Source organism: Podarcis liolepis (assembly GCF_965112155.1).
Source record: "Podarcis liolepis genome assembly, chromosome: 12".
Taxonomy (NCBI): domain Eukaryota; kingdom Metazoa; phylum Chordata; class Lepidosauria; order Squamata; family Lacertidae; genus Podarcis; species Podarcis liolepis.
Genome location: NC_139563.1, coordinates 3,412,193 through 3,436,158, shown reverse-complemented (window position 1 = coordinate 3,436,158; position 23,966 = coordinate 3,412,193). Strand labels below are relative to the sequence as shown.

At 47.7% G+C, this 23,966-nt stretch overlaps 1 protein-coding gene across 2 annotated transcripts in view; it reads right to left on the bottom strand.

Annotated features, from left to right (window-relative positions):
• The window catches only part of CCM2 (CCM2 scaffold protein), a 46,623-nt gene that overhangs the window by 3,602 nt on the left and 19,055 nt on the right, over positions 1-23,966 (bottom strand). Inside the window, exons 1-9 of one of the 2 annotated variants that reach the window (XM_083467082.1) lie at positions 20,172-20,333; positions 11,747-11,923; positions 9,685-9,768; positions 8,347-8,530; positions 7,268-7,404; positions 3,312-3,447; positions 2,358-2,415; positions 1,100-1,238; positions 620-758 (exon numbers count right to left, since the gene is read on the bottom strand). In XM_083467082.1, coding sequence (XP_083323208.1) covers positions 620-758; positions 1,100-1,238; positions 2,358-2,415; positions 3,312-3,447; positions 7,268-7,404; positions 8,347-8,530; positions 9,685-9,768; positions 11,747-11,923; positions 20,172-20,183 — 1,066 coding nt within the window. In that variant the 5' untranslated portion in view covers positions 20,184-20,333. Of the gene's footprint in view, positions 1-619; positions 759-1,099; positions 1,239-2,357; positions 2,416-3,311; positions 3,448-7,267; positions 7,405-8,346; positions 8,531-9,684; positions 9,769-11,746; positions 11,924-20,171; positions 20,334-23,966 lie in introns of those variants that run through there. The other variant, XM_083467081.1, reaches the window with a different exon arrangement.

The following is a 23,966-nucleotide window of genomic DNA, read 5'->3' as shown; positions in this document are numbered from 1 at the left end:
TCCGCGGGCAGGTAGGGCCTCATCCTGCATACCAGATGGAACTGATAAAGAGCGCCCTGGACACAGATTTGACCTGTGCGTCCATGGACAGCTGCGAGCCCAAAATGACTCTCAGGCTGCGCACCTGGTCCTTCAGGGGCACAGTGACCCCATTCAGGACCAGGGAATCCTCCACACCCGCCCGCCTCCTGTCCCTCAAAAACAGTACTTCAGCCCTGTCAGGATTCAACCTCAATCTGTTAGCCGCCACCCAACCGCCTTAGGGATTTGTGTAGAGTTTCCTCCATAGCCTTTTCTTCTCTCAAAGATATCCAGCCAAGTTTAGAATCAGCGTCTTTCTTCTCTTAGATCAGGCAGCCCCAAACTCAGCCCTCCAGATGTTTTGAGACTACAATTCCCATCATCCCTGACCCCTGGTCCTGCTAGGGATGATGGGAGTTGTAGTCCCAAAACATCTGGAGGGCCGTGTTTGCCTATGCCTGTCCTAAATGGGCTCCCTTTCTAGGCTGACAAGCCCCACCTGCCCCTCAACTTGCCCTCAACAAATGGGATATACGGACACCAGCAACTTCCATTCATTCAATCTGGGGGGGGGGGGGTGTCAGGTGGGGACACTCACCTAGCAGAAGGAACTTCCGGCTATCGCCATAGAGCTGTCGCAGGCTGACGCAGAACTCATGTATGGACGCCCCGTTACGGTATTCGCGCAGAAGCATGGCAAACTGCTGTATCTCATGAGAGGAGAGTTTTGTTCGTAGCTAGGAAAGAAAGGGGTGGGGAGAATAAAAGCTAAGTCAGCGCAGGAAGAAAAGGGGATGTTGAAACAGAAGACGCAGTTTCTTTTGTTCGATTTCCCACGTAACGTTAGGAAAGATCCGCAGCGAAGGTTTACGTTCCAGGCGGATGATGGGAGTTGTAGTCCCGGCACCAACCGGAGGCCACAGCATTCCCACCAATGTTCTAAAGGAAGAGAAAGGAACTTGCATATTCCAATGACCCCCCCCCCAGCTAAGTGTGTGACAAGCCCCTTGGTCCCACCCCTACCCCCCCCAAAGGGGACCAAGATTTCCCTGGGGAAAGCCTTCCTCCCTGCCCTTACCGTCATCATGTAGTCCTGGAGCAGCTCTGTCGCGGTGGTGCTCAGCTCGCTCTCGCTGGCCGCCTTGGCGTGGGGTGATGGCTGTGCCGACAAGGAAGAAGGGGAGTTGCCACCGGTCTCCAAGGACTCGGGGAAAGAACTGGAAATGCACAACAGGTCCATGCGTCACCCTCACTGAGCCAAAGGGGCCTTCCATCTCCTCCTCCCTCCCCGTCAGTTCTCCTTTCGTGCTGCGTTCGTCGGGTTGTAAGCCTGAGGGTTCGGGACTGAACTGATACCTGCCCCCTTTTTGTCTGTTCTGGGAGCCTTCTTTTGGTTGAAGATTTGGGAGGAGGGGGAACTGTTTGATAAAGAATGGAGGCGCGCTCCATTGTCTCATACCACATGGGACGGCACCGACTGCGTTGGGAACCCAGCAGACGTTTTACTTACAATTAAGCAGTATACAGATTTTGTGAAATACCGTATTTTTTGCTCTATAGGGCACACCAGACAATAGGGCACACCTAGTTTTTTTTATTCCCGCCCCCCACAGCCCCAAAGAGCAAAGAAGCCAAGACAGCTAGCGGGATGGATCCTGCTCACTGTCTTGGCTTCGTTTTTAGCCGTGGGGCTGGGGCGGGGGAAGCCCGAGCTTCCCCCGACCCCAGTCCCCAGACCGAGTCTGGGAGTGGGGGCGAGGTTGCGCACAACCTCGCCTTCGCTCCTGGAGCTTGCTGCTATCCGCAAGCCTTCTGAGCCCAGCGGGAACTCCTGCCGGGCTCCGAAGGTTTGCGGATAACTGCCCAAAGCCCGGGGTGTGCAACACTGCGCTCCCCGTGCTTCGGGCTGCAGGCTGCTATCCGCAAGCCTTCGGAGCCTGGCAGGCACTCCCGCCGCGCTCCGAAGGCTTGCGGATAGCTGCTTGAAGCCTGGAGAGCGAGAGGGGTCGGTGCGCACCGACGCCTCTCGCTCTCCAGGCTTCAGCAAAAGCCTGCATTCGCTCCATAGGACGCAGACACATTTCCCCTTCATTTTTGGAGGGGAAAAAGTGTGTCCTATAGAGCAAAAAATACGTTAAATACACACACACACACACACACACACACACACACACTGCTATTTTTCTAGAAAAAGAGGTGCCGGAACTCATCAGGAACGCCTGCCTTGTTCTGTTATAATAGCAATGGTGCTTATCTGGGAGGCGTCAGAACTGAGTTCCAGCTGAAAAAAGCCCTGCAGATGCCCCATTCTTCCCTGCTGCCCTATGTATACTCACAAAGTGCTTGCTTCCGTTTCGTAGGAATCTTTAACGTCCACTTTTGTAGAAGAGTCATCTGCAAGGAAGTAGCCAGAGAAAGGCGGTATGCAAATTAAAAGGGAAATGCAAAAATGAATTGAAATATCTGGGCTAGATAGACACTACATGGAGTCTCTTCAAGCTAGATGAGATGAGGGAAGCCACTTCAGCCCAGTTTGCCGCCGGTGGATATTATTATTATTATTAATTTTAATTATTTTTCCCCTTTCCCTATACATATTACATTACATTACGGTCTTCAAACAAAAACATCTTGGAGGTCCCAGGCCACAGGGAGGTTAGGCTGGCCTCAATCAGAGCCGGGGCTTTTTCGGCTGTGGCCCCGATCTGGTGGAACGCTCTGTCCCAAGAGACTAGGGCCCTGCGGGACTTGACATCTTTCCGCAGGGCCTGCAAGACAGAGCTGTTCCGCCTGGCCTTTGGCCAGGGCACAGCCTGACTCCCTCCTTTGGCAATCTCCACGGGACTCTAGCCCAATGGTTGCCATCAATTTGATTTGAATTAATTTTATGATGAAATGATTTTAGAATGCTGTATTATTTCATTGTTGTTAGCCGCCCTGAACCCGGCTTCGGCTGGGGAGGGCGGGATATAAATATTATTATTATTATTATTATTATTATTATTATTATTATTATTATTACATGATGAAACAAGAAAAAAGGCCCCACGAACCAATTACCCCCCTTCCCCCACCCCAACTGCGAATTTAGAGCCGCCTTTGCCAACCTGGCGCTCCCCCATGCTTTGGACTACAACTCCCATCATCTCTGGGAGGTTGCCAGGTAGGCAAAGGAGAGATCACATGACCGCTGAGTCGTGCAGGTGGAACTGGAGCAGTCTGGGCCCGCTCGCTTCCCCTCTGCAACAGCCGCTTGCAAGAGGAACCCAAACTGCGGCTGTTTCTCCTACCGCTGTGCAGGGAGAGGTGTCGCGTTGGCGTGGAGGCCCCGTCAAATATTGCTCTGTCGAGGAAGTCTATGGTGGACTCCGTGTAAACAATGTGGAAGACTTGGCTGAGAAGCGAGCAGAGTTCCTCTGCAGTTACCTGGAGAAGGATGGAACAGGGCGGGATATAAATAAAAAATTATTATTATTATTATTATTATTATTATTATTATTATTATTATTATTACTACTACTACTACTACTACAGGTCAGATGGGCTTTGGGGAAGAAGTGAAGAACTCCCAACTTCCCCCATCTTCCCCCATTCACATAGAGGAGGGAGAAAGGTTGTTTTCTGCTGTTCCAGAGAAGCGGACACGGAGCAATGGATCCAAACTACAAGAAAGAAGATTCCACCTAAACATTAGGAAGAACTTCCTGACAGTAAGAGCTGTTCGACGGTGGGATTTGCTGCCAAGGAGTGTGGTGGAGTCTCCTGCTTTGGAGGTCTTTAAGCAGAGGCTTGACAACCATATGTCAGGAGTGCTCTGATGGTGTTTCCTGCTTGGCAGGGGGTTGGACTCGATGGCCCTTGTGGTCTCTTCCAACTCTATGATTCTATGATTCTATGATCTTAAGCCCATCAGACATGCAAAACAAACTCGTTTCATCAAAACTACGGCCAACGAGAGACAAAATGAATGGCTTTTGGCTAGTTATAGGTAACTCCCTATTTACGTGCGATCTAGCAGCATGCGTCCGTGCACATGCTGGAAATCTGGAAATGGGGCCTGTGGGAATATTCAGGGAGGCAGGAAAAGATATACTGTTTATTAATATCCTTCCTAACTTGCACTAGCAAGTTTTATAACTTAGCTGAGTTTCACATTCCCCTTTTTAACGCACAGCGGATAGTTGGAAGACACAAGATTTACCCACCCAGGAAGAATGGCAGATGAAGCTGATGGACTACATGGAATTGGCGGAAATGACTGGCAGAATCCAAGACCAGGGAGAAGAGTCGGTGGAAGAAGATTGGAAAAAATTCAAAGTATATTTGCAGAAATATTGTAAAATTAATGAATGTTAGAAGGATGCTGGAATGAAGTTACATGGTTTTAGCAGAAATGTTATAAAGAACGAAGTATAAATAGATTGTTAATGGGCCAAAGTGTAAAATTTAAGGTCAGATTGTGTTAAGATAAATTATAGTACAAAAATTGAGAAAGATGGAAAGGATTTGCTGAAATAGCTAATTGAACAAGAATACAAAAAAGGGAAGTGTGAGGTCGATGATACAAGTAAATGAAAGTTAGAGATATAGAGATATTGGATGTGTTTTTTTAATGTTTTTGCTTTTCTTGTTGTATTGTTCTTTTTTTGTTTTCTCTCTCTCTTTTTTGATGTATTGTGAAGTTTTTACTGTTTTCTTCTTCTTTTTTCTGTAACTATTAAACTTTTAATAAATATCTTTTAAAAAAATAAAAATAACGCACAGCGGGTTGCAGGCTTGTGTAAGCCCCTCACTATTTTATACAGTTAAGTACTGAATTGTATATTCCTGGTAAGTTCCCTTTTATACCTCTTAAAAAAATAAACACACCACAATCTTGTGTAAAGTACAGTGGTACCTCTGGTTACATACTTAATTCGTTCCGGAGGTCCGTTCTTAAACTGAAACTGTTCTTAACCTGAAGCACCACTTTAGCTAATGGGGCCTCCTGCTGCCGCCGTGCGATTTCTGTTCTCATCCTGAAGCAAAGTTCTTAACCCGAGGTATTATTTCTGGGTTAGTGGAGTCTGTAACCTGAAGCGTCTGTAACCTGAACCACTGTATAGAAAAGAAATTTACTCACACATTCAGTTCACAGTTGGATCCCTGAAGGCAGACTTAGTTACAAAGTATATGCATGTGAATGTATCCCATATAGCAGTGTTCCCCAACCTTGGGCCTCCAGCTGTTTTTGGACTACAATTCCCATCATCCTTGACCACTGGTCTTGCTAGCGAGGGATGATGGGAGTTGTAGTCCAAAAACAGCTGGAGGCCCAAGGTTAGGGAACACTGCCATATAGGGATAATCCCAGTGTCTTTAGCATCTCTAGCTAAAAAGCTGCTCCAACGACGGAGGAAGTCAAAAAGAGAGAGCGTGCTGCGTGCCTTGTCCTTTTGTGTTACCTGGACAGGTAAGGTCACGCCCACCACTAGTCACATGCAAAGGAAGTATGTCCCAGCCAGGAGGAAACAGGAAGTTTTCGACTGGCTGGACCAAACATTCCCCTGTATGTCCACTCTAGGAAATCAAGGAATGTTGTACTTGACTGCTCCTTATGTATCACATCCCACAGGGTGGGAATGTCCCCAGTGTGGAAGGACGTGTGGATCCAGAATTGGCCTCCACAGTCACTTACGGACTCACTGTTAAAACTGTGTTTATGGAAGATGATCTTACTCGGCTACGAGGGATCGCCAAAGAAGACTGCAGCTCCCATCTTTCCCAGGTGGGGTGGTCAATGATAGGAGTTGGAGTCCAGCAATCTCTGTAGAAACACAGGATCCCTAATCTTGCCATAAGGTATCAGAAGTCCACTCCACAGTTAACGCAGAGCAAGGGTTTCAGCGAGGTTGCCTCTGTTCTGCCGAACAGCATCCCTGCTGATATACGACAGGCAGCTGATATCTGCGCCTTTGAGAAACACTTCAAGGTTACAGGGAACCAAGGAGAGGGCCTTCTTGGTGGTGGCACCAAGAAGAGAACAACAACTTCTCTTCTGGAGAAGAGGTTAAGGGGTGATATGATAGCCATGTTCAAATATATAAAAGGATGTCATATAGAAGAGGGAGAAAGGTTGTTTTCTGCTGCTCCAGAGAAGTGGACACGGAGCAATGGATCCAACCTACAAGAAAGAAGATTCCACCTAAACATTAGGAAGAACTTCCTGACAGTAAGAGCTGTTCGACGGTGGGATTTGCTGCCAAGGAGTGTGGTGGAGTCTCCTGCTTTGGAGGTCTTTAAGCAGAGGCTTGACAACCATATGTCAGGAGTGCTCTGATGGTGTTTCCTGCTTGGCAGGGGGTTGGACTCGATGGCCCTTGTGGTCTCTTCCAACTCTATGATTCTATGATTCTATTCTAACTACCAGACTTTTAGAAGACATCTGAAGGCAGCCCTGTTTAGGGAAGCTTTTAATGCTTGATGGATTACTGTATTTTAATATTTTGTTGGAAGCCGCCCAGAGTGGCTGGGGAAGCCCAGCCAGATGGGCGGGATATACATTATTATTATTATTATTATTATTATTATTATTATTATTATTATTATTATTATTATTATTACTTGTTTCAATAAGATTTCCCACCAGCTGGAAGGTGCTTATTAGCCACGGGTTTTATTAACCTATCTTCCGTGGTGCTTTGCCCCGCTTTTAAAAAACTGTCTCAGCTGTTCTTACGGTGGGTCGGCAAATTGTCATGAGATGCACGTAATTCATAAATGATAACACTTCAGATAATAATAATACTTCAGAGGAACGATTCAGGCAGCAGCAAAATTTCCTGGCGTTCTAGGAAAAGGAAAAAAAATACTGGAACATTTCTATCTACAGTGCAAGTTTTTGACAGGGTCACCATCTCCAGTAGCCACTGACAAATGATTTCTGGTGGTCAGAATTATTACTGGGCAGAGGTCTCAAGTAAAACAAAATGCTCTGTGCCTTTAAGTTGCACATCTTGCAGGCAGGAAGGTGATCATTTAAACATCCATTCCAGAGACACTATTTTTTCCTAGCTGGAAATATCCTGCTTCGCTGTATCTGGGAGAGAAGGCTTCCTTGTTAGACCACAAGAGAGCGTAATATGACCCAGAGTGGATGCCTCTTCGCAGTCCGAGAGCATCTCTTTCACCTGCGTAGCTGCATCTGTCCAAGGTGAGGACTGCCTGAGGAAGGGGAGGGGAGGGGAGAGAGGCAGAGATATCTTACTTTATTCTCCGTAGCCAGGACCACCAGGCAGCAAGCTTCGACAGGAACCGCTCCGCTCTCCGAGAGAGACCCTGACGTAAGAGCTTTCAAGCTTTCAGCACAAAGACTCTGGTTGGGGGAAATCCCGGGGTCCTGAGCTGAGAAAAACCAGAGGCCATTAGTGGAACCAGGAGGCAAGCTGCTAGGCCTACGTGATTCTGCATAACCCCATCCCACCCCCTTGGGGGGAAAAGGGTATTTCTTTTGTAATGTTCTGGGACAACGAGCTCAGTGGTCATGCCCAACTTTGCGCTGCTTTCAACCTGCTGTAACAGTATTTATTTATGCACTTTTTTCTTTTACCTACGGGACCGCCTCTCCTGGTCTGCCCCGCGGAGGACCTTAAGGTCCACAAATGACAACATTTGGGAGGTCCCAGGTCGCAAGGTAGTTAAGTTGGCCTCAACTAGGGCCAGGGCCTTTTCAGTACTAGCCCCGACTTGGTGGAACGCTCTGTCCCAAGAGACCAGGGCCCTGCAGGACTTGACATCTTTCCGCAGGGCCTGCAAGACAGAGCTGTTCCGCCTGGCCTTTGGTTTGGATTTGACCCTTATGTTTCCCTCCCCTTATGGTTTTGATCTATGGGCTACTTTTTAAAATGAGGCTGCACTTTAAATTGCATTTTAACCTGTATTTTAAATTGGTTTGTTTTCCCCATGTTTTTATTGTGATTTTACTGGTGTTAACCACCCTGAGCCCGGCTCTGGCTGGAGAGAGCGGGGTATAAATAAAATTTATTATTATTATTATTTGTATATATTATTTAACCACTGTACTTGCTTGGTTATTTTACTTATTTCTCGTATGGTTGTTGTCCAAAATGGTTGGATTTTCTCCGTTCTTGGCAGCCTGCTGTGAGCGTGACAGAATCGGTCTTTCTCAGACGCAACAGAGTCCTACCGCAGATGGGACACCCCCCACTTAGCTGCCCCCCAGGAGAGATACACGAGAGCTGATGGACGCAGAAGGCTCTCGTGGCTACCAAGACACCCCCCCCCCCAAAAAAAGACAACTGGAAGGCAACCCCTTCGCCAGCCTACCTGTTTTCAACACCACCAGGTGCGAGGAGTCGTCGCGGATGTAGGAAACCGACGCAATGTCATGGATTGGGACCCTGAGTATGATATCTTCGCCATCCCGCCACACCAGTTTGACGTTGTAGGCGGAGAGGCTGATCACAGCGTCGTGTTCCTGCGTCAGCTGCCCTGGAAGCTTATGAGCCCTCTAGGACGAAGGCGGGAGGGGAAGAAGAGGCAGGGTATTAAACGACCATGTGGAGGGATAGCTCAGCTGGTAAAGCACGGGACTCTCGGGGTCTTGGGTTCTAATCCCAAGATTTCCGAGCACAATTCACATTGTTGGTGCTGACCTTGAAAGTCCTAAACGGCCTCAGTCCAGTATACCTGAAGGAGTGTCTCCACCTCCATCGTTCTGCCCGAACACTGAGGTCCAGCTCCGAGGGCCTTCTGGCGGTTCCCTCATTGCGAGAAGCAAAGTTACAGGGAACCAGGCAGAGGGCCTTCTCGGTGGTGGCACCCGCCCTGTGGAACGCCCTCCCACCAGATGTCAAAGAGAAGAACAACTACCAGACTTTTATAATAATAATAATAATAACAATAAATTTTATTTATACCCCGCCCTCCCCAGCCAAGGCCGGGCTCAGGGTGGCTTACAAGCAATAATATAAACAAGTTGAATGACTACAACTTAAAAACAAGATTAAAATACAACATTAAAACCTTACAATGAAGCCTCATCACAGGAGGAGAAAGGAAAAAGAAAGAGGGGGAGGGAATCAAATTGGCTCCAAGCCAAAGGCCAGGTGGAACAACTCTGTCTTACAGGCCCTGCGGAAAGAACTCAGATCCTGCAGGGCCCTGGTCTCATGAGACAGAGCGTTCCACCAGGCCGGGGCCAGTGTTGAAAAGGCCCTGGCTCTGGTTGAGGCTAATCTGACTTCCTTAGGGCCCGGGACCTCTAGGGTGTTGCTATTTATGGACCTTAAGGTCCTCCGCGGGGCACAGCAGGAGAGGCGGTCCCGTAGGCATGAGGGTCCTAGGCTGTGAAGACATCTGAAGGCAGCCCTCTTTAGGGAAGCTTTTAATGTTTAACAGACCACTGTATTTTAATACTCTGTTGGAGGCCACCCGCAGTGGCTGGGGAGGCCTGGCCAGATGGACGGGGTATAAATAATAAATTCTATTCTATTCTAAATCCCACGATTACCACGTTGCAGGGGTTGGCTCAGATGATCTTCATGGTCTCTCTGCATTTCTATGATTCTATGAAATCTTCTCCCCAGGTGGGAATGCTTCTCAGAGAAGGGTAACACACCAGAACTGGGGGAAGAGAGAAACTCGAAACAAGCTGGTACGCACCTTTGCATTGTCTATCAAATGCAGTACTTCTGTTCGGCTGGAGGGGTTCAGGTACCCTGGGACAGATGCTAATTGACCTAAATACTGGAAAGCAATGAAGAATTGTCAGGGGGAATGGTTAAGTAAACTTTGTGAGTACCTGGAGTTAGCAAATTTGACGGATTTAATAAGGCAGAAGTCAAAAATTCTAATTTTAACTCAGAAACAATGGAAATGTTTAAATGATTATTTACACAAGCAACAAGCAGGGCTCAAATACGAAAGTTTGGTTGTGTCTAGACTGACCTTGTGAAGAATACAGAGAACATAAAGATTTGATTGGTTATGAAAGAATCTAAGGAAGGGAAATGATTGAAGAACAGATGTAAATGCGAGCAAGACAACTAAGAGACATGTCGTGAATGCAGTGGAAGTCTTTTATAATATTTTAACTAAGATTTATATATTGCAGCATTTGAAGCAAGAATTTGGTAATATTTCAGGTTATGAAAAGTATTGTTTTCTTTTCTTCTGTCTTTATTATCTTCTATTTTTCTTTTTTTATTAGCTTTCATTTTTGAAAATATGTACATAATTGTGTTTACAGTGTTATGCATTGTTCTTTGTTTAATTTCTATTTCTTGAAAAAATTAATAAAAGTGAAAGAGAAAAGAAAAGAAAAGAAGAATTGTCAGAATGAGACAAAGGCAGGCACCAACTGCCCCTCAACCCTCTGGGGGCCAGTGCGATTTTCAACATGCCCCGGGGAGAAAGGCGGGCTCTCCGCAGAACCCCGCTAACGTATCTCGCAGGAATGAGAAAGGCCCTGTTCTTAAAAACAGGAGACCACCTTTGAGGGGAGTATGACAGAGGAAGGAGCACGGGTAACACACTCCATCCAGAAAGCTCCACCTAAACCAGTGTTTATCCCGCTTGGGTCCCCAGCTGTTGTGGAACTACAACTCCCACCATCCCTAGCTAGCACAGCCAGTAAATTGGAAGCAATATACTTGGCCTTCCATTCTGAAGGAAATCAGCCCTGAGTGCTCACTGGAAGGACAGATCCTGAAGCTGAGGCTCCAATACTTTAGCCACCTCATGAGAAGAGAAGACTCCCTGGAAAAGACCCTGATGTTGGGAAAGATGGAGGGCACAAGGAGAAGGGGACGACAGAGGACGAGATGGTGGGACAGTGTTCTGGAAGCTACCAGCATGAGTTTGACCAAACTGTGGGAGGCAGTGGAAGACAGGAGTGCCTGGCATTCTCTGGTCCAGGGGGTCACAAAGAGTCGGACACGACTAAACAACAGCAACATACTTGGCCTTCTTGTTTAAGCAGTATTTTAATGTAATCAGTGCATCAAATAAGCTTATATTATTTGAGGAACGCTATCCCCAAGGAGCTTTGCCTGGTGCCTTTAGGCGAAAACGTTTCTCTTCCTCCGGGCATTCGGCTGATTATCATTCTGTGGCTTTCAAAATGTTTTTGTGGGAAGGAGGTTATTGGTTTGTCTTTGTTTTATTAGGCATTTTGCACTCTTGTTTTTTATTTTTCTGTTGCAAACTGCCCTGGAAATCTTCAGGTGAAAAGGTAAAGGTAAAGGGACCCCTGACCGTTAGGTCCAGTCGCAGACGACTCTGGGGTTGCGGCGCTCATCTCGCTTTATTGGCCAAGGGAGCCGGCGTACAGCTTCCGGGTCATGTGGCCAGCATGACTAAGCCGCTTCTGGCGAACCAGAGCAGCGCATGGAAACGCCATTTACCTTCCCTCCAGAGCGGTACCTATTTATCTACTTGCAGTTGACGTGCTTTCGAACTGCTAGGTTGGCAGGAGCAGGGACTGAGCAACGGGAGCTCACCCTGTTGCGGGGATTTGAACCGCCGACCTTCCGATCAGCAAGCCCTAGGCTCTGTGGTTTAACCCACAGCGCCACCTGCGTCCCTCGGATGAAAAGAGAGGTATGCAAATTTAACTAACGACGACAACCCTGGTGACTGTTTGGTGGGGCGGCTACACCTCCGAGCCACCCCTGCAGATGGGGAAGAGGCTAAGTGGCCGAAGCCAGGAGCAGGCTGCGGTTACCTTCACTTCCTTTTCGATGTAGTCGTTCAAGAGGATGTCGGGATCCACCCGGTCAGGCAAAGGGACGGAGACCGTGTGCAGCGGCCGCCTCTCTGTCACCTTCTCCTGGGTCTTCTTATCCCGACCCACCTTTTCGCCTTTCAGGAAGACCCGCTTGAAAGGGGAGACTATGCCAGGCTGCGGGGCAGAAAGGGGTGGGGGGAAAGAGAGAGAGACACTTTAGGATCAGTACTTGGCCGTCCTGACTGCTATGCCCACAGAGCTACCTTGTTCGTGCCAAAGCGGAGCACTGCCTGTCAGATATGAATCAATTAAGGTAGCTATTTTTCGACGGAGGAGGAACAAAAAAGAGACGGAACAGAGCACAGTGTTCCCAGTTCCAATGAGCTGAGCAGCCATTATATTAATTGCAGCCTGCTTCGCCCTGCTTTGGAAAGAGCTCATTATTCACCTGTTCCTATATAACTTTCCCCCCAAATGAATGGCTGGTTCTCCGCCAGGCGCGGAGCTTTATTAGCTAAAAAAGGAATTACAGGCGGCAGGGTACTTTCCTTTAACAACCCTCACCCCAACCAAACCCAGCTGGGAACCACACTGGACCAGGTCTCCTGCTGCCTGCCCCCCGTGGCTCTACCTTGCAAGATCGAAGGAGAGGGGAGAATGGATCTCTTGAAACATCAGAGATCTGTATAAAGTCAGTAATAAATGTTGGAAATGTAAAGAAAAAGAGGGGACATTTTATCACATGTGGTGGGAATGTAAAAAGGTGAAATGCTTCTGGGAGATGATATATAATGAGAGGAAAAAAATGTTGAAATATACATTTATAAAGAAACCAGAAGCATTTTTACTGGGCATTGTTGGGAGTGATATAAATAGAAAGGAATATAAGCTCTTTTTATAATGCAATAACAGCAGCAAGAATATTACTGGCCCAAAAATGGAAGCAAGACGAATTACCAACGATTGAAGAATGGAGGATGAAGTTAATGGACTATGCAGAACTAGATAAACTAACAGGAAGGATTCGAAACCGGCGGGACCAGAAATTCACGGAAGACTGGAGTAAATTTACGGACTATTTGAAAAGTATTTGAAAAGATCAGACAATGTTTGTAGGTTTGCAAGAAGTTTTGTGAGTTTTATTGGAAGTATTGCAAAAATGGAGAAGGGGAAGGAATGTAAAGAGATGTAAAGGGCAATAGAAAGTTAAGAAATGCATAAGAAGTGGTTAAAACAGTGGATCATCAGAGGTGCTGATGAAAGTCTAAAAAGATTGTATAAGTGATAAGTTTTGTGGTACATTTTATAATTTATATGTTAAAATCAATAAAAATTACCGTATTTTTTGCCCCATAGGACGCACCGCCCCATAGGACGCACCTAATTTTTTTTGGGGGGGGGATAAAGAAAAAAAAATGTCCCCTCCCCAGGCACGGGGGAAGCCCAAGCTTCCCCCGACTGCAGCCCCCAGAACAGCCTGCTATCTGCAAGCCTAGGGAGCCGCGCCGGTCTCCCCAGGCTTCCGGAGAGGTGCGCGAAGCCCGGGGGCGCCCTTCAGCGCGCACCAGGCTTCGGAATGCAGGCAGCTCCGCGCGGCTTTTCCCTACGTACAAGCAATTTGTGATGGCATGGGAATCTGATTCGGAGGCTGAACCTGAGGGATCCCAGCCTGCACAGGAGTCCCCGTCTCCAGAACCAGCTGAGCCGGGGCTGGGGCTTGAGCCTGAAGGGTCCTCACCTGTGCTGGATCCTCAGGAGCAGACACCAGCTGAGTCTGCTCTGGCTCCGGAGGTGATGGAGGACCCATTGCCTGCAGGTGCTCCCCTCTCAGCCCCGTCAGGGGAAGCTGAGGTTGCCTCTGGGTCCGGTAACCCTCCAGCCTCTCCTGAGCTGCAGAGGCTCAGGGCAGAGAGGCGGAGGGAACTAAGTTCCTGCAGGAGGAGTGCTCACCTCCAGGCCAGGAGAGGCGAGTCACCTGAGGATCGGGGCCGCCCTATGCCTCGGGGCAGATAAAAACCAGCCAGCCCCAGTCTCAGGTTGCGGGAGCAGCATCGCTGGTTGTCGGTTCCAGGCCGATCCCTGACCTGCTTCTCTGCCGGAGATCCTGACCACATCCAACGCCCTGCGCTGCACCCAGCTTCTACTTCTACGGACTGCCCTCATATTGCATCGTCGACCTCAGACTGGACTTGGACCTCGCCTCTCGGTTAGCCCCCGGGACCAGAACACAATTATAGGGTATTCATTGGGCAGCTGCAAAGACCACCTTGTGCACATTACAGGAGCAGGCAGACTTGGCACGCACAAACAGTCATTTCCGCTCTTCCTCAGTAATCAGACTTTAGCTGTTTTATTGTTACAGATAGGTAGCCGTGTTGGTCTGCCATAGTCAAAATAAAAAAATTCCTTCCAGTAGCACCTTAAAGACCAACTAAGTTAGTTCTTGGTATGAGCTTTCGTGTGCATGCACACTTCTTCAGATACACTGAAACAGAAGTTGGCAGATCCTTCTATATAGTGAGAAGGTGGGGAGGGGTATTACTTAGAAGAGAGACCTGGTCTGAACAAAGACATTGGATTCTTATCTCATTATACATGACTAAGCCATTTTTCACCTTCTCACCCCTTGCCTTTTCCTGTAAGACCTATTGCAGTCGTTAAGAGTCGTCAACAGGCTCATCTCAGCTATCTGCCAATCTCCCATTCCCACCACCCTTCTGAGTAATACCCCTCCCCACCTTCTCACTATATAGAAGGATCTGCCAACTTCTGTTTCAGTGTATCTGAAGAAGTGTGCATGCACACGAAAGCTCATACCAAGAACTAACTTAGATGGTTTATTGGTAAGACTTCAGTAAGTTTCAGAAGAACCCAATCGGCAGAACAGGCACAAGCAGAACGTGATCTAGCCCATTGCCACAACCCTGTAAAAGCTGGACCACAGTTGTATTTTGGATTAGCTGCAGTTTCTGAGCAGTCTTCAAAGACAGCCCCATGTATAATGCATGGCAGTAATCTAATCTGAAGGTGCAGCTCTCCTAGCCAAAAACTGCTGAAAGGCAAAGTTATTCTATCAATGAGCACCCACACACACACATAAATCCACCCTGTAAGAACTTGTTATAGTAATAGAAAAAGAGGTGGATGTGTTCTTACATAACGACGATACCTCTGGATGACCTCAAGCATTCCAGAATGCAGCAGCCAGACTGGTGACTGGGAGTGGCTGCCGAGACCATATAACACTGGTCCTGAAAGACCTACATTGGCTCCCAGTACGTTTCCGGGCACAAAAGTGTTGGTGCTGACCTTGAAAGCCCTAAACGGCCTCGGTCCAGTATACCTGAAGGAGCGTCTCCACCCCCATCGTTCAGTCCGGACACTGAGGTCCAGCTCCAAGGGTCTTCTGGTGGTTCCCTCATTGCGAGAAGTGAAGCTACAGGGAACCAGGTAGAAGGCCTTCTTGGTAGTGACGCCAACCCTGTGGAATGCCCTCCCATCAGATGTCAAGGAGATAAATAACTTTCAGAAGACATCTGAAGGCAGCCCTGTTTAGGGAAGTTTTTAATGTTTGATCGCAGTTTTTAATATGATGTTGGGAACCGCCCAGAGTGGGTGAGGTATAAATATCATCATATTTATTCATTATTATTATTCCAGGTGGGTGTTAAAATAAATACTGGGGAGGAGGAGGAATTAAACCTTGAGGGACCCCATAACACATAGCCCCCACCCCTTGGCATGCTCTGCTCTTCTATGTCATGGTCCGGTTCACGGGCGATCGAGGTCACGGCAGGGGACGTCAGGACCGGGGGCAAGATGGCGGGGTGGGAGCAGGAATGAGAGTCCAGAAGCCAGGAGTCCAGAAGCCGAGGGTCTAAGGGTCAGGAAGTAAGGAGGCACAAAGTCAGGGGTCCGAGGATCAAGAAGCAAGGAGTTAAGAGGCTAAGGTTCAAGGATTAGGAAGCAAGAAGCCAGACGCAGCAAGGCAGGGAGTGTGTTGCTGTGGCAAAGAGCCGAAGGGAAAATTCTGACCTTATATCCCTTCCCGGCTCTTGCCACCAGGTGCTGTGAGTTACCTATCGGCCTCACCTTGCCTCTTCAGAACAAACTTTTTTTTTTAAAAAAAATATTTTTTATTGAATGATTTTGTTACAAAAAACAATACAACCATACTACCACTAAATATAATTAAGAAATAAAAATTACATAAATCAATATTTATTTTGTTGTTTGTTATTTACTGTCTTATTTCCTCCCAAACATTCCATACAAAAACACACATATGTGCAGACACCCACACACAAAATGATAATAATGAAAGTAAATATTTTCCCCCTTTTATCTTCCAAAATCTTTTCTTCAACTTTGACTTCCTGTCAAGTCCCTTTGCATATTTTTTATCTTACAATGGAATGTACACAAAACAACAAACCTTTCTATATAAATTTTCCAATACATTCTGAAAACATAATAAATCCTTAATTGTTGTCCACCTCCTTTTACTCCCTTTATCACTCGAATGCTAGCACGGCGTCAAAACTATTATTGTATTTTTGAACATATCTTCTATAACCATCCCATTTTTCCGCAAATTTTTGCTTTGAGTTTCCTCTGAGTTTATTAGTCTTTTGAGCCGTCTCCACCAATTCCTGTAATCTGATTTGCCAATCTGTTGTTTTTTGGAACAAACTTAGAACAAACTTAGGAAGGGGCCTCTTCAGAACAAACTTAGGACGGCCCCAGTCCTGCAAAGTCCTGTTGGTCACAGGGCCTGGATCCTGCATGCACTCCTGTCGTTCTAGCTCTCAGGAACATCAGCAACAGTGCAGGAAGCTGCGGCAGCAGGTTCGAGTCTTGTTATAGCTAGAAGGAGGCTGCAGAGTGGAGACCTTCCCCTGCAAGGAACTTGAAGCAGATGGGCCGAAGAGGTCTGCCAGGAGCCCCAGGTAGCTACTGCTTCTGCCTCCCCCAACCCGGTGCTCTTCGGACTGCAATCTAGGCATGGCGGCTGCGCTGTGGTCGTGATTCGAAAGCGGCTGAGGAAAGCCAGGAGATATGATTCTACCTACGATAAGGGACGCGGGTGGCGCTGTGGATTAAACCACAGAGCATAGGACTTGCCGATCAGAAGGTCGGCGGTTCAAATCCCCGCGACGGGGTGAGCTCCCGTTGCTCGGTCCCTGCTCATGCCAAACTAGCAGATCGAAAGCACGTCAAAGTGCAAGTAGATAAATAGGTACCACTCTGGCGGGAAGGTAAACGGCGTTTCCGTGCGCTGCTCTGGTTCACCAGAAGCGGCTTAGTCATGCTGGCCACATGACCCAGAAGCTGTACTCTGGCTCCGTCGGCCAATAAAGCGAGATGAGCACCGCAACCCCAGAGTCGGCCACGACTGGACCTAATGGTCAGGGGTCCCTTTACCTTTTTATGATGGGGCCGGAAGCTGTTTGAGCGAGTCTGGGAAGCAATGCAGGGGTAGCGGAACCTCCAGAGGTTGCTGAACTACAACTCCCATCATCCCCAGCAAGCATGGCCAATGGCCAGGAATGATGGGAGGTGCAGTTTGGCAAGCCTCCAGAGGGCCATACGTCGCTCACGCAAATACAGACTTGCAAAGCAGCTCCACGCTTCCGTAAAGAAATGCAGAAGTAGGCAGCCCCAGCGCTCTTGAGGGGAAGCCAGCCACATCTGGCCTGATAATAAATAAATAATTTTTAATCTATACCCCACCCTTCCTGGTTCAGAAAACCGGGCTCAGGGCAGCCAACAACAAATTTAAAACACTTCATTGATGCAACAAAAAACAGCATAAAATACATTGTAAAATGTGAATAACGATAAATTCAGAATTCAAAAATCAATTTAAGGGGGAAATCCATCCAATAAATATTAGATGATCACCAGGGCTAGCTGGCTAAATTTGTCCTATTTGGGCCAGCGAGGAGACCAAGGGAGAATTAGCTGTGGGATCCCAGAGCGGGTAATCTTCATAAAAGGGGAGGGGGAGGGAAGGAAGGGGAATAAAAGATCAGGCTAAGTTCAAATTGAAAGCCAGGTGGAATAGCTCTGTCTTACAGGCCCTGCAGAAGGAGGTTAAATCCTGCAGGGCCCTGGTCTCCTGGGACAGAGCATTCCACCAGGTCGGAGCCACCACTGAAAAGGCCCCGGCCCTGGTGGAGGATAATCTGACTTCCTTGGGGCCCGGGACCTCTAAACTATGGCTATTCATGGACCTTAAGGTCCTCTGCGGGGCAGACCAGGGGAGGCGGTCCCGTAAATACGAGGGCCCTAAGCCACGAAGGGCTGATGGGACCAGCTTGGTGTCCTGGGCAAGACTTGCTGGCCAAAGTGGGTGGGGCTGTAGCCGTTGCACCCCAGCACTGCCAGGGGGTGGGCTCAGCTTGCCATTCTTTGCAGATCCCGGTGCCTAGCCACAACAATCACCAAGGGAGCTTTTCAAATCGGACAACAAGGATGCCTTTGTGGTTGCTATGCGATCCGGGAAGACAAGCTCGCTATTATCGGGCAATATAGAGTGAAGCGGGTTGGAGGGGTGAGGAGGGGAGATGGGAGGAGCACAGCTGCTCACAAAACGGGTACAGAGCTGGAACAAAATGGGTACAAAACTGGGGAAAGCTACCCGCAAAAGGTGCACCTGCCTTGTTGGCAAACAGCTCAAAAAGAGACTCTGGAATCTCTAGATGCTCCACTGAATTACCCAAGAGATATATAGCAGATGTTGAGAACAGAAACTTATTCTTTGTTTAAGTTTGTACACCATGCTATACCCATAGATCCCAGAACGGCTCGTAAGATAAACCTGCAGTATTAAAAAACACCAAATACATAATAAAAAGAAGAACAGAAGCAAACCAATAATCTCCTCTTCTACGACACATTTTAAAGGGCGTCGGATGTCAATCGGCTAAAGGCCTGGCGGAAGAGGAACATTTTCGCTTGGTGCCTAAAAATATATAATGGGAGAACACTCCAAATGGGGAGCCACTGCACAAAAGGCCTTGTTCTTCTTTTGCCCGCCTCTGGACCTCTTGTGGGGAGGACACACGAGAAAGGGCCTTGCAGGAGGATGGCAGGGGCCGGGTCAGTTCATCTGGAAAGAGGCGGTCCTTGAGGTATTGGGGTCCCAAGCCCTTTAAGGCTTTATAGGTCAAAACCAGCACTTTGATTTGGGCCTGGAAACTAACTGGCAGCCGTCAGGGCAAGATTGGCGTTATATGAACAAACATTCCTTCCAAGACGGAAATGACTGGCAGAATCCGAGACCAGGGAGAGGACTCAGTGGAAGAAGATTGGGGGAAATTTAAAATCTATTTGTAGAAATATTGTAAAATTTCTGAATGTTGATGACATTGAAATGAATTGCTGGGGTTCTAGCAACAAGGTAAATCTAAGATCAAACCAACAACAGATAAATTAATGGGCTATGAATTTGCTGAACCAACTTTTAAAAGAGATACAAGAACGGGAGACGTGAGGAAGTCAGGAAAATATGTGAATTTAAGATGTAAAATTAAGAAAGAGGGAATTTTTGTGTTTTTCCTATATGTGCTTTTTCTTTTTATTATTAGTTTTTAATGTATCTATTTTTGTATTTTGTATTTTTGTGCTTAATGTTTGTATTGTTGTATTTTGTAGTATGTATTCTGTGTCTTCATATTCTTTTTGTCTTTGTTTTCTTTTATACTGTGCATTCTTAAATCTAATAAAAAACTTTATAAAAAAAGGGAATGTTTCTCGGCTGACCCACCAATTCGCAAGCTCAAGAAACATTGCCACACATCTGTCCCCTTGGCAGGCTTGGCTGCTTCTGCGCACCTTTTCTGATGCGCAGAGATGTGGAAAAAACCCACAGGCAAGTTCTGGAGATCCAAAATAAAGTGGGAGCTTCTGTTTTTTCTATTTGCCAAGTAGCTCGTGGTGCAAAGTGTTTTTCCCCAAAAAAGAGGTAGTAGAGAGAGATGGTTTGACGGACACTGGAAGGGGATAAAACTGCTGGGCAGACAAGACAGAAGACGGACAGGTAGGGCTGAGAGCTTGGGTGCCCCTGAGCACGTGCAGAGGTGAAAGAGAGGTGTTTTAGGGATAAAGAGAGAGGGGGAAGTTTTGCTTACTGGAAGAGCTTTACAGTGGTACCTCGGGTTAAGTACTTAATTTGTTCCGGAGGTCCGTTCTTAACCTGAAACTGTTCTTAACCTGAAGCACCACGTTAGCTAATGGAGCCTCCTGCTGCTGCCGCATCGCTGGAGCACGATTTCTGTTCTCATCCTGAAGCAAAGTTCTTAACCTGAAGCACTATTTCTGGGTGAGCGGAGTCTGTAACCTGAAGCGTCTGTAACCTGAAGCACCACTGTATTAGAACTATTGGGATCTATCAGGACACGGAACCGCAGATTCCTACCTCATTCTCCATGAAGCATCCGTTTCCCCAGAGCGAGGGTTTGAGAAGGCTGCTTCCAACACAACAGGGTCCCACTCCACTCCACCCACCCTACCGGGCTCCTCCGGGTTGCCGGCTAATGGCTGCCGTTGCCGAAGGGCGAGGCACAACTGTCAGCTTCTGCTCTTGAGCAAGAAGGAGAACAGGACGCAGGGAGACCACAGCTTCCTCCTGCTCGGCTCGCTCAGGGCTGAGAGGCGGCTGTGGGCGAAAAAGTAGAAAGTCCCACGGGGGGTGGAGGGGGTGGACTAGCAACCGAAAGAGGGGCAAAGAGGGGCTCACCTGCTGTGGGGCTCTCCAACCCATCAAGGCAGGCTTCCCTAGAATCATAGAATTGTAGAGTTCGAAGGGAACCCAAAGGTCATCCAGTCCAACCCTCTGCAATGCACCTGCTTCTCTCGCTCTTGAGATGGCCCAAGATTTCCTTAACTTGCTATGCACCTGCATATTTTGATGTGCGGGTGCCATTTGCTCACCCGTTTTTGTTACAACCTCCTGACAAGATCTCACCGGTGTAACGTAAAAGTTCAGATTTGATGGGCGCTAACTGTCTGCAATGACAAACCCAGACAGCATCTTAAAAAGCATCTTAAAAACCTCCCTCCTCTGGCAGGGAGAGGTTGCGCGCAGCCTCTACGCTGCGCTTTGGGGCTGGGGGGGGGTTAGAGTTAGGTTTTTTTCTTGATTTCCCCCTCTAAAAACTAGGTGCGCCCTACGTGTGCCCTATGGAGCGAAAAATATGGTATGTTGCATGGCTCCAAGAAGACTTCCGGAGCAAATTTCAGTTAAACTTCTGAGAGATATGCATTGCAAGCCAATGCCACATTATTCTTCTGAAGAGGAGGGGGAGTGTCCAAATTCCTCACCGCTCCCCTTGTATTGCAACCCAGGTGGGTGGGGCTTGCTGCCAGGCCCGCCTACTTTTGGAAAGAGCCCCACCCACTCTGGCAGGAGGCTAAAGGAACGCCACCCTGCTCTCTCACTCAACAGGCCTCAATTACCCATTGACTGCCGCAGAGCAGATTTTTGCGCTTAAGCCAAGGGCGCTTGGGAAATTGCTAAATTAATTTTAAGACTCTTGCAGGGCTATTGAGAAGCTACATGCCATCAGGCTCAGCTGTAAGCTTGTCCCCAGAGGATTTCTTTATGGTTTGGGAGTACAAAGGCATGGCTTTTAAGCCATCTCTGCAGTAATCCACTCAGAGGGAATGTGGATCAGGAACACTCAGCAGATACAGAGCTGTTCCTACTTCCCAGGCCTGCGCCTCATGCCTTCTCTTCAAGACCTACTGCATGATCCCCTGAGCAAATCTACAGAGACACCACCTTGCCAACAAAGGTCCGTATAGTTAAAGCCATGGTTTTCCCAGTAGTGATGTATGGAAGTGAGAGCTGGACCATAAAGAAGGCTGATCGCCGAAGAATGGATGCTTTTGAATTCTGGTGCTGGAGGAGACTCTTGAGAGTCCCATGGACTGCAAGAAGATCAAACCTCTCCATTCTGAAGGAAATCAGCCCTGAGGGCTCACTGGAAGGACAGATCCTGAAGCTGAGGCTCCAATACTTTGGCCACCTCATGAGAAGACTCCCTGGAAAAGACCCTGATGCTGGGAAAGATGGAGGGCAGAAGGAGAAGGGGATGATGGAGGACGAGATGGTGGGACAGTGTTCTTGAAGCTACCAGCATGAGTTTGACCAAACTGCGGGAGGCAGTGGAAGACAGGAGTGCCTGGCGTGCTCTGGTCCAGGGGGTCACGAAGAAGCGGACACGACTATACAACAACTCTCTGCCACTTTTTTAAAAAGCAACTTATATTGTCATAGGTATTAAATAATTCGCTTGCAAAAATTCGAAACACAAACTGTTACAGTGAGGCTAAGAAGATGCAAGGAGCTTCTCGAAAAAAGTTTTCCTCCAATGTCCAGCTTCTCAAACTTAGTTTCTCCCCTCCAAAACAAACATGCCAGAAGGGTGGGGAAAGCTTCCTTCGGGATTCTGAATAAAGCTGTCTATTTTGCTTCAGGCTTTTGCTTCCTGGAATGCCAGGGCAGATCCTGTTGAGGCTTTGATGCCCCTTGCTGGTCATGTCCTGCCTCTTTTTTTCTACTTGTGCAAGGTCCGTGAATCTGGGAGGGAGGTGTTTTTTTTCTTAAACCGCACACAGCCAGGCCTCGAGGCTCCAGATGCAAACAGCGCTCTCTCCTCCTTCCTCTCCCTGACATTATTTTAAAACCTTAAAACAGGGTCGGCTCTCGGGCTTGTAAGTGCGTGCAGTTGCAGGTGTGCTACTTATTTATCCGATTCCCAAAATACGTGGAAGCGCTCTCACTGCAAAAACATCAACAATAGGAAACAATCCCGTATGTAAAACAGTTTCAAATCCAGTACAGATGCAGACGGTATTTGAATTTAAACAGACATCTTATAAACAGTGTTGGAAACTCAGATGTATAAGCTAGGTGCCAAATGGCACCTTAATCTACAATCTCAACTACATTGCTTGACAGAAGGTTGGCGGTTCGAATCCTGTGACGGGGTGAGATCCCGTTGCTCGGTCCCAGCTCCTGCCAACCTAGCAGTTCGAAAGCATGTTAAACTGCAAGTAGATAAATAGGTACCGCTCCGGCGGGAAGGTAAACGGCATTTCCGTGCGCTGCTCTGGTTCTCCAGAAGCGGTTTAGTCATGCTGGCCACATGACCCGGAAAAACTGCGGAAGTGGACAAACGCCGGCTCCCTCGGCCTGTAAAGCGAGATGAGCGCTGCAACCCCAGAGTCGTCTGCGACTGGACTTAACTGTCAGAAGTCCTTTATGAATGAACTGATTTTAGAATGAAATTCAATTGACTGATTGTGATTTTATGTGAACTGTGTTGCTTTTACAGTGGTACCCCGGGTTAAGAACTTAATTCGTTCTGGAGGTCCGTTCTTAACCTGAAACTGTTCTTAACCTGAAGCACCACTTTAGCTAATGTGGCCTCCTGCTGCTGCCGCATCGCTGGAGCACGGTTTCTGTTCTCATCCTGAAGCAAAGTTCTTAACCCGAGGTGCTATTTCTGGGTTAGCGGAGTCTGTAACCTGAAGCGTCTATAACCCGAGGTACCACTGTATTGTTGTTGGCCGCTCTGAGCCCGGCTTCGGCTGGGGAGGGCGGGATATAAATAAAAATTTATTATTATTATTATTATTATTATTATTATTATTAACCTTTACCTTTTTACCACAAGGCCTGTGGAGATTCGCATACGCACCAAACCCAATACAGTGGTGCCCCGCAAGACGAATGCCTCGCAAGACGGAAAACTCGCTAGACGAAAGAGTTTTCCGTTTTGGAAGTGCTTCGCAAAACGAATCTCCTATGGGCTTGTTTCGCAAGACGACAATGTCTTGCGAGTTCCTGCTGGTTGTTTTTTCCTCCCCCCCCCCCCGCTTTTTCTAAGCCACTAAGCCGCTTATCAGCTGATCCGATCAGCAGATAAGCCTCTAAAAGCCTCTAATAGCGCTAATCCGCTAATCCTTCAATGGGCTTGTTTCGCAAGACAAAAAAAACGCTAGACGAAGAGAATCACAGAACGGATTCTTTTCGTCTTGCGAGGCACCACTGTAGCTGACTCCCAGCCTGCGGGGAAATGCCTGCTTCAGGAGCTGGGTCAGTTTTGCTTGAACATGGGGGGGGGGGGGAACTCCTTCCTGGCGTACATCAAAAGCAACCCGCCCGCTCTCCTCAAGTCCAGATGGCTGCAAGCTTTCATTTTTA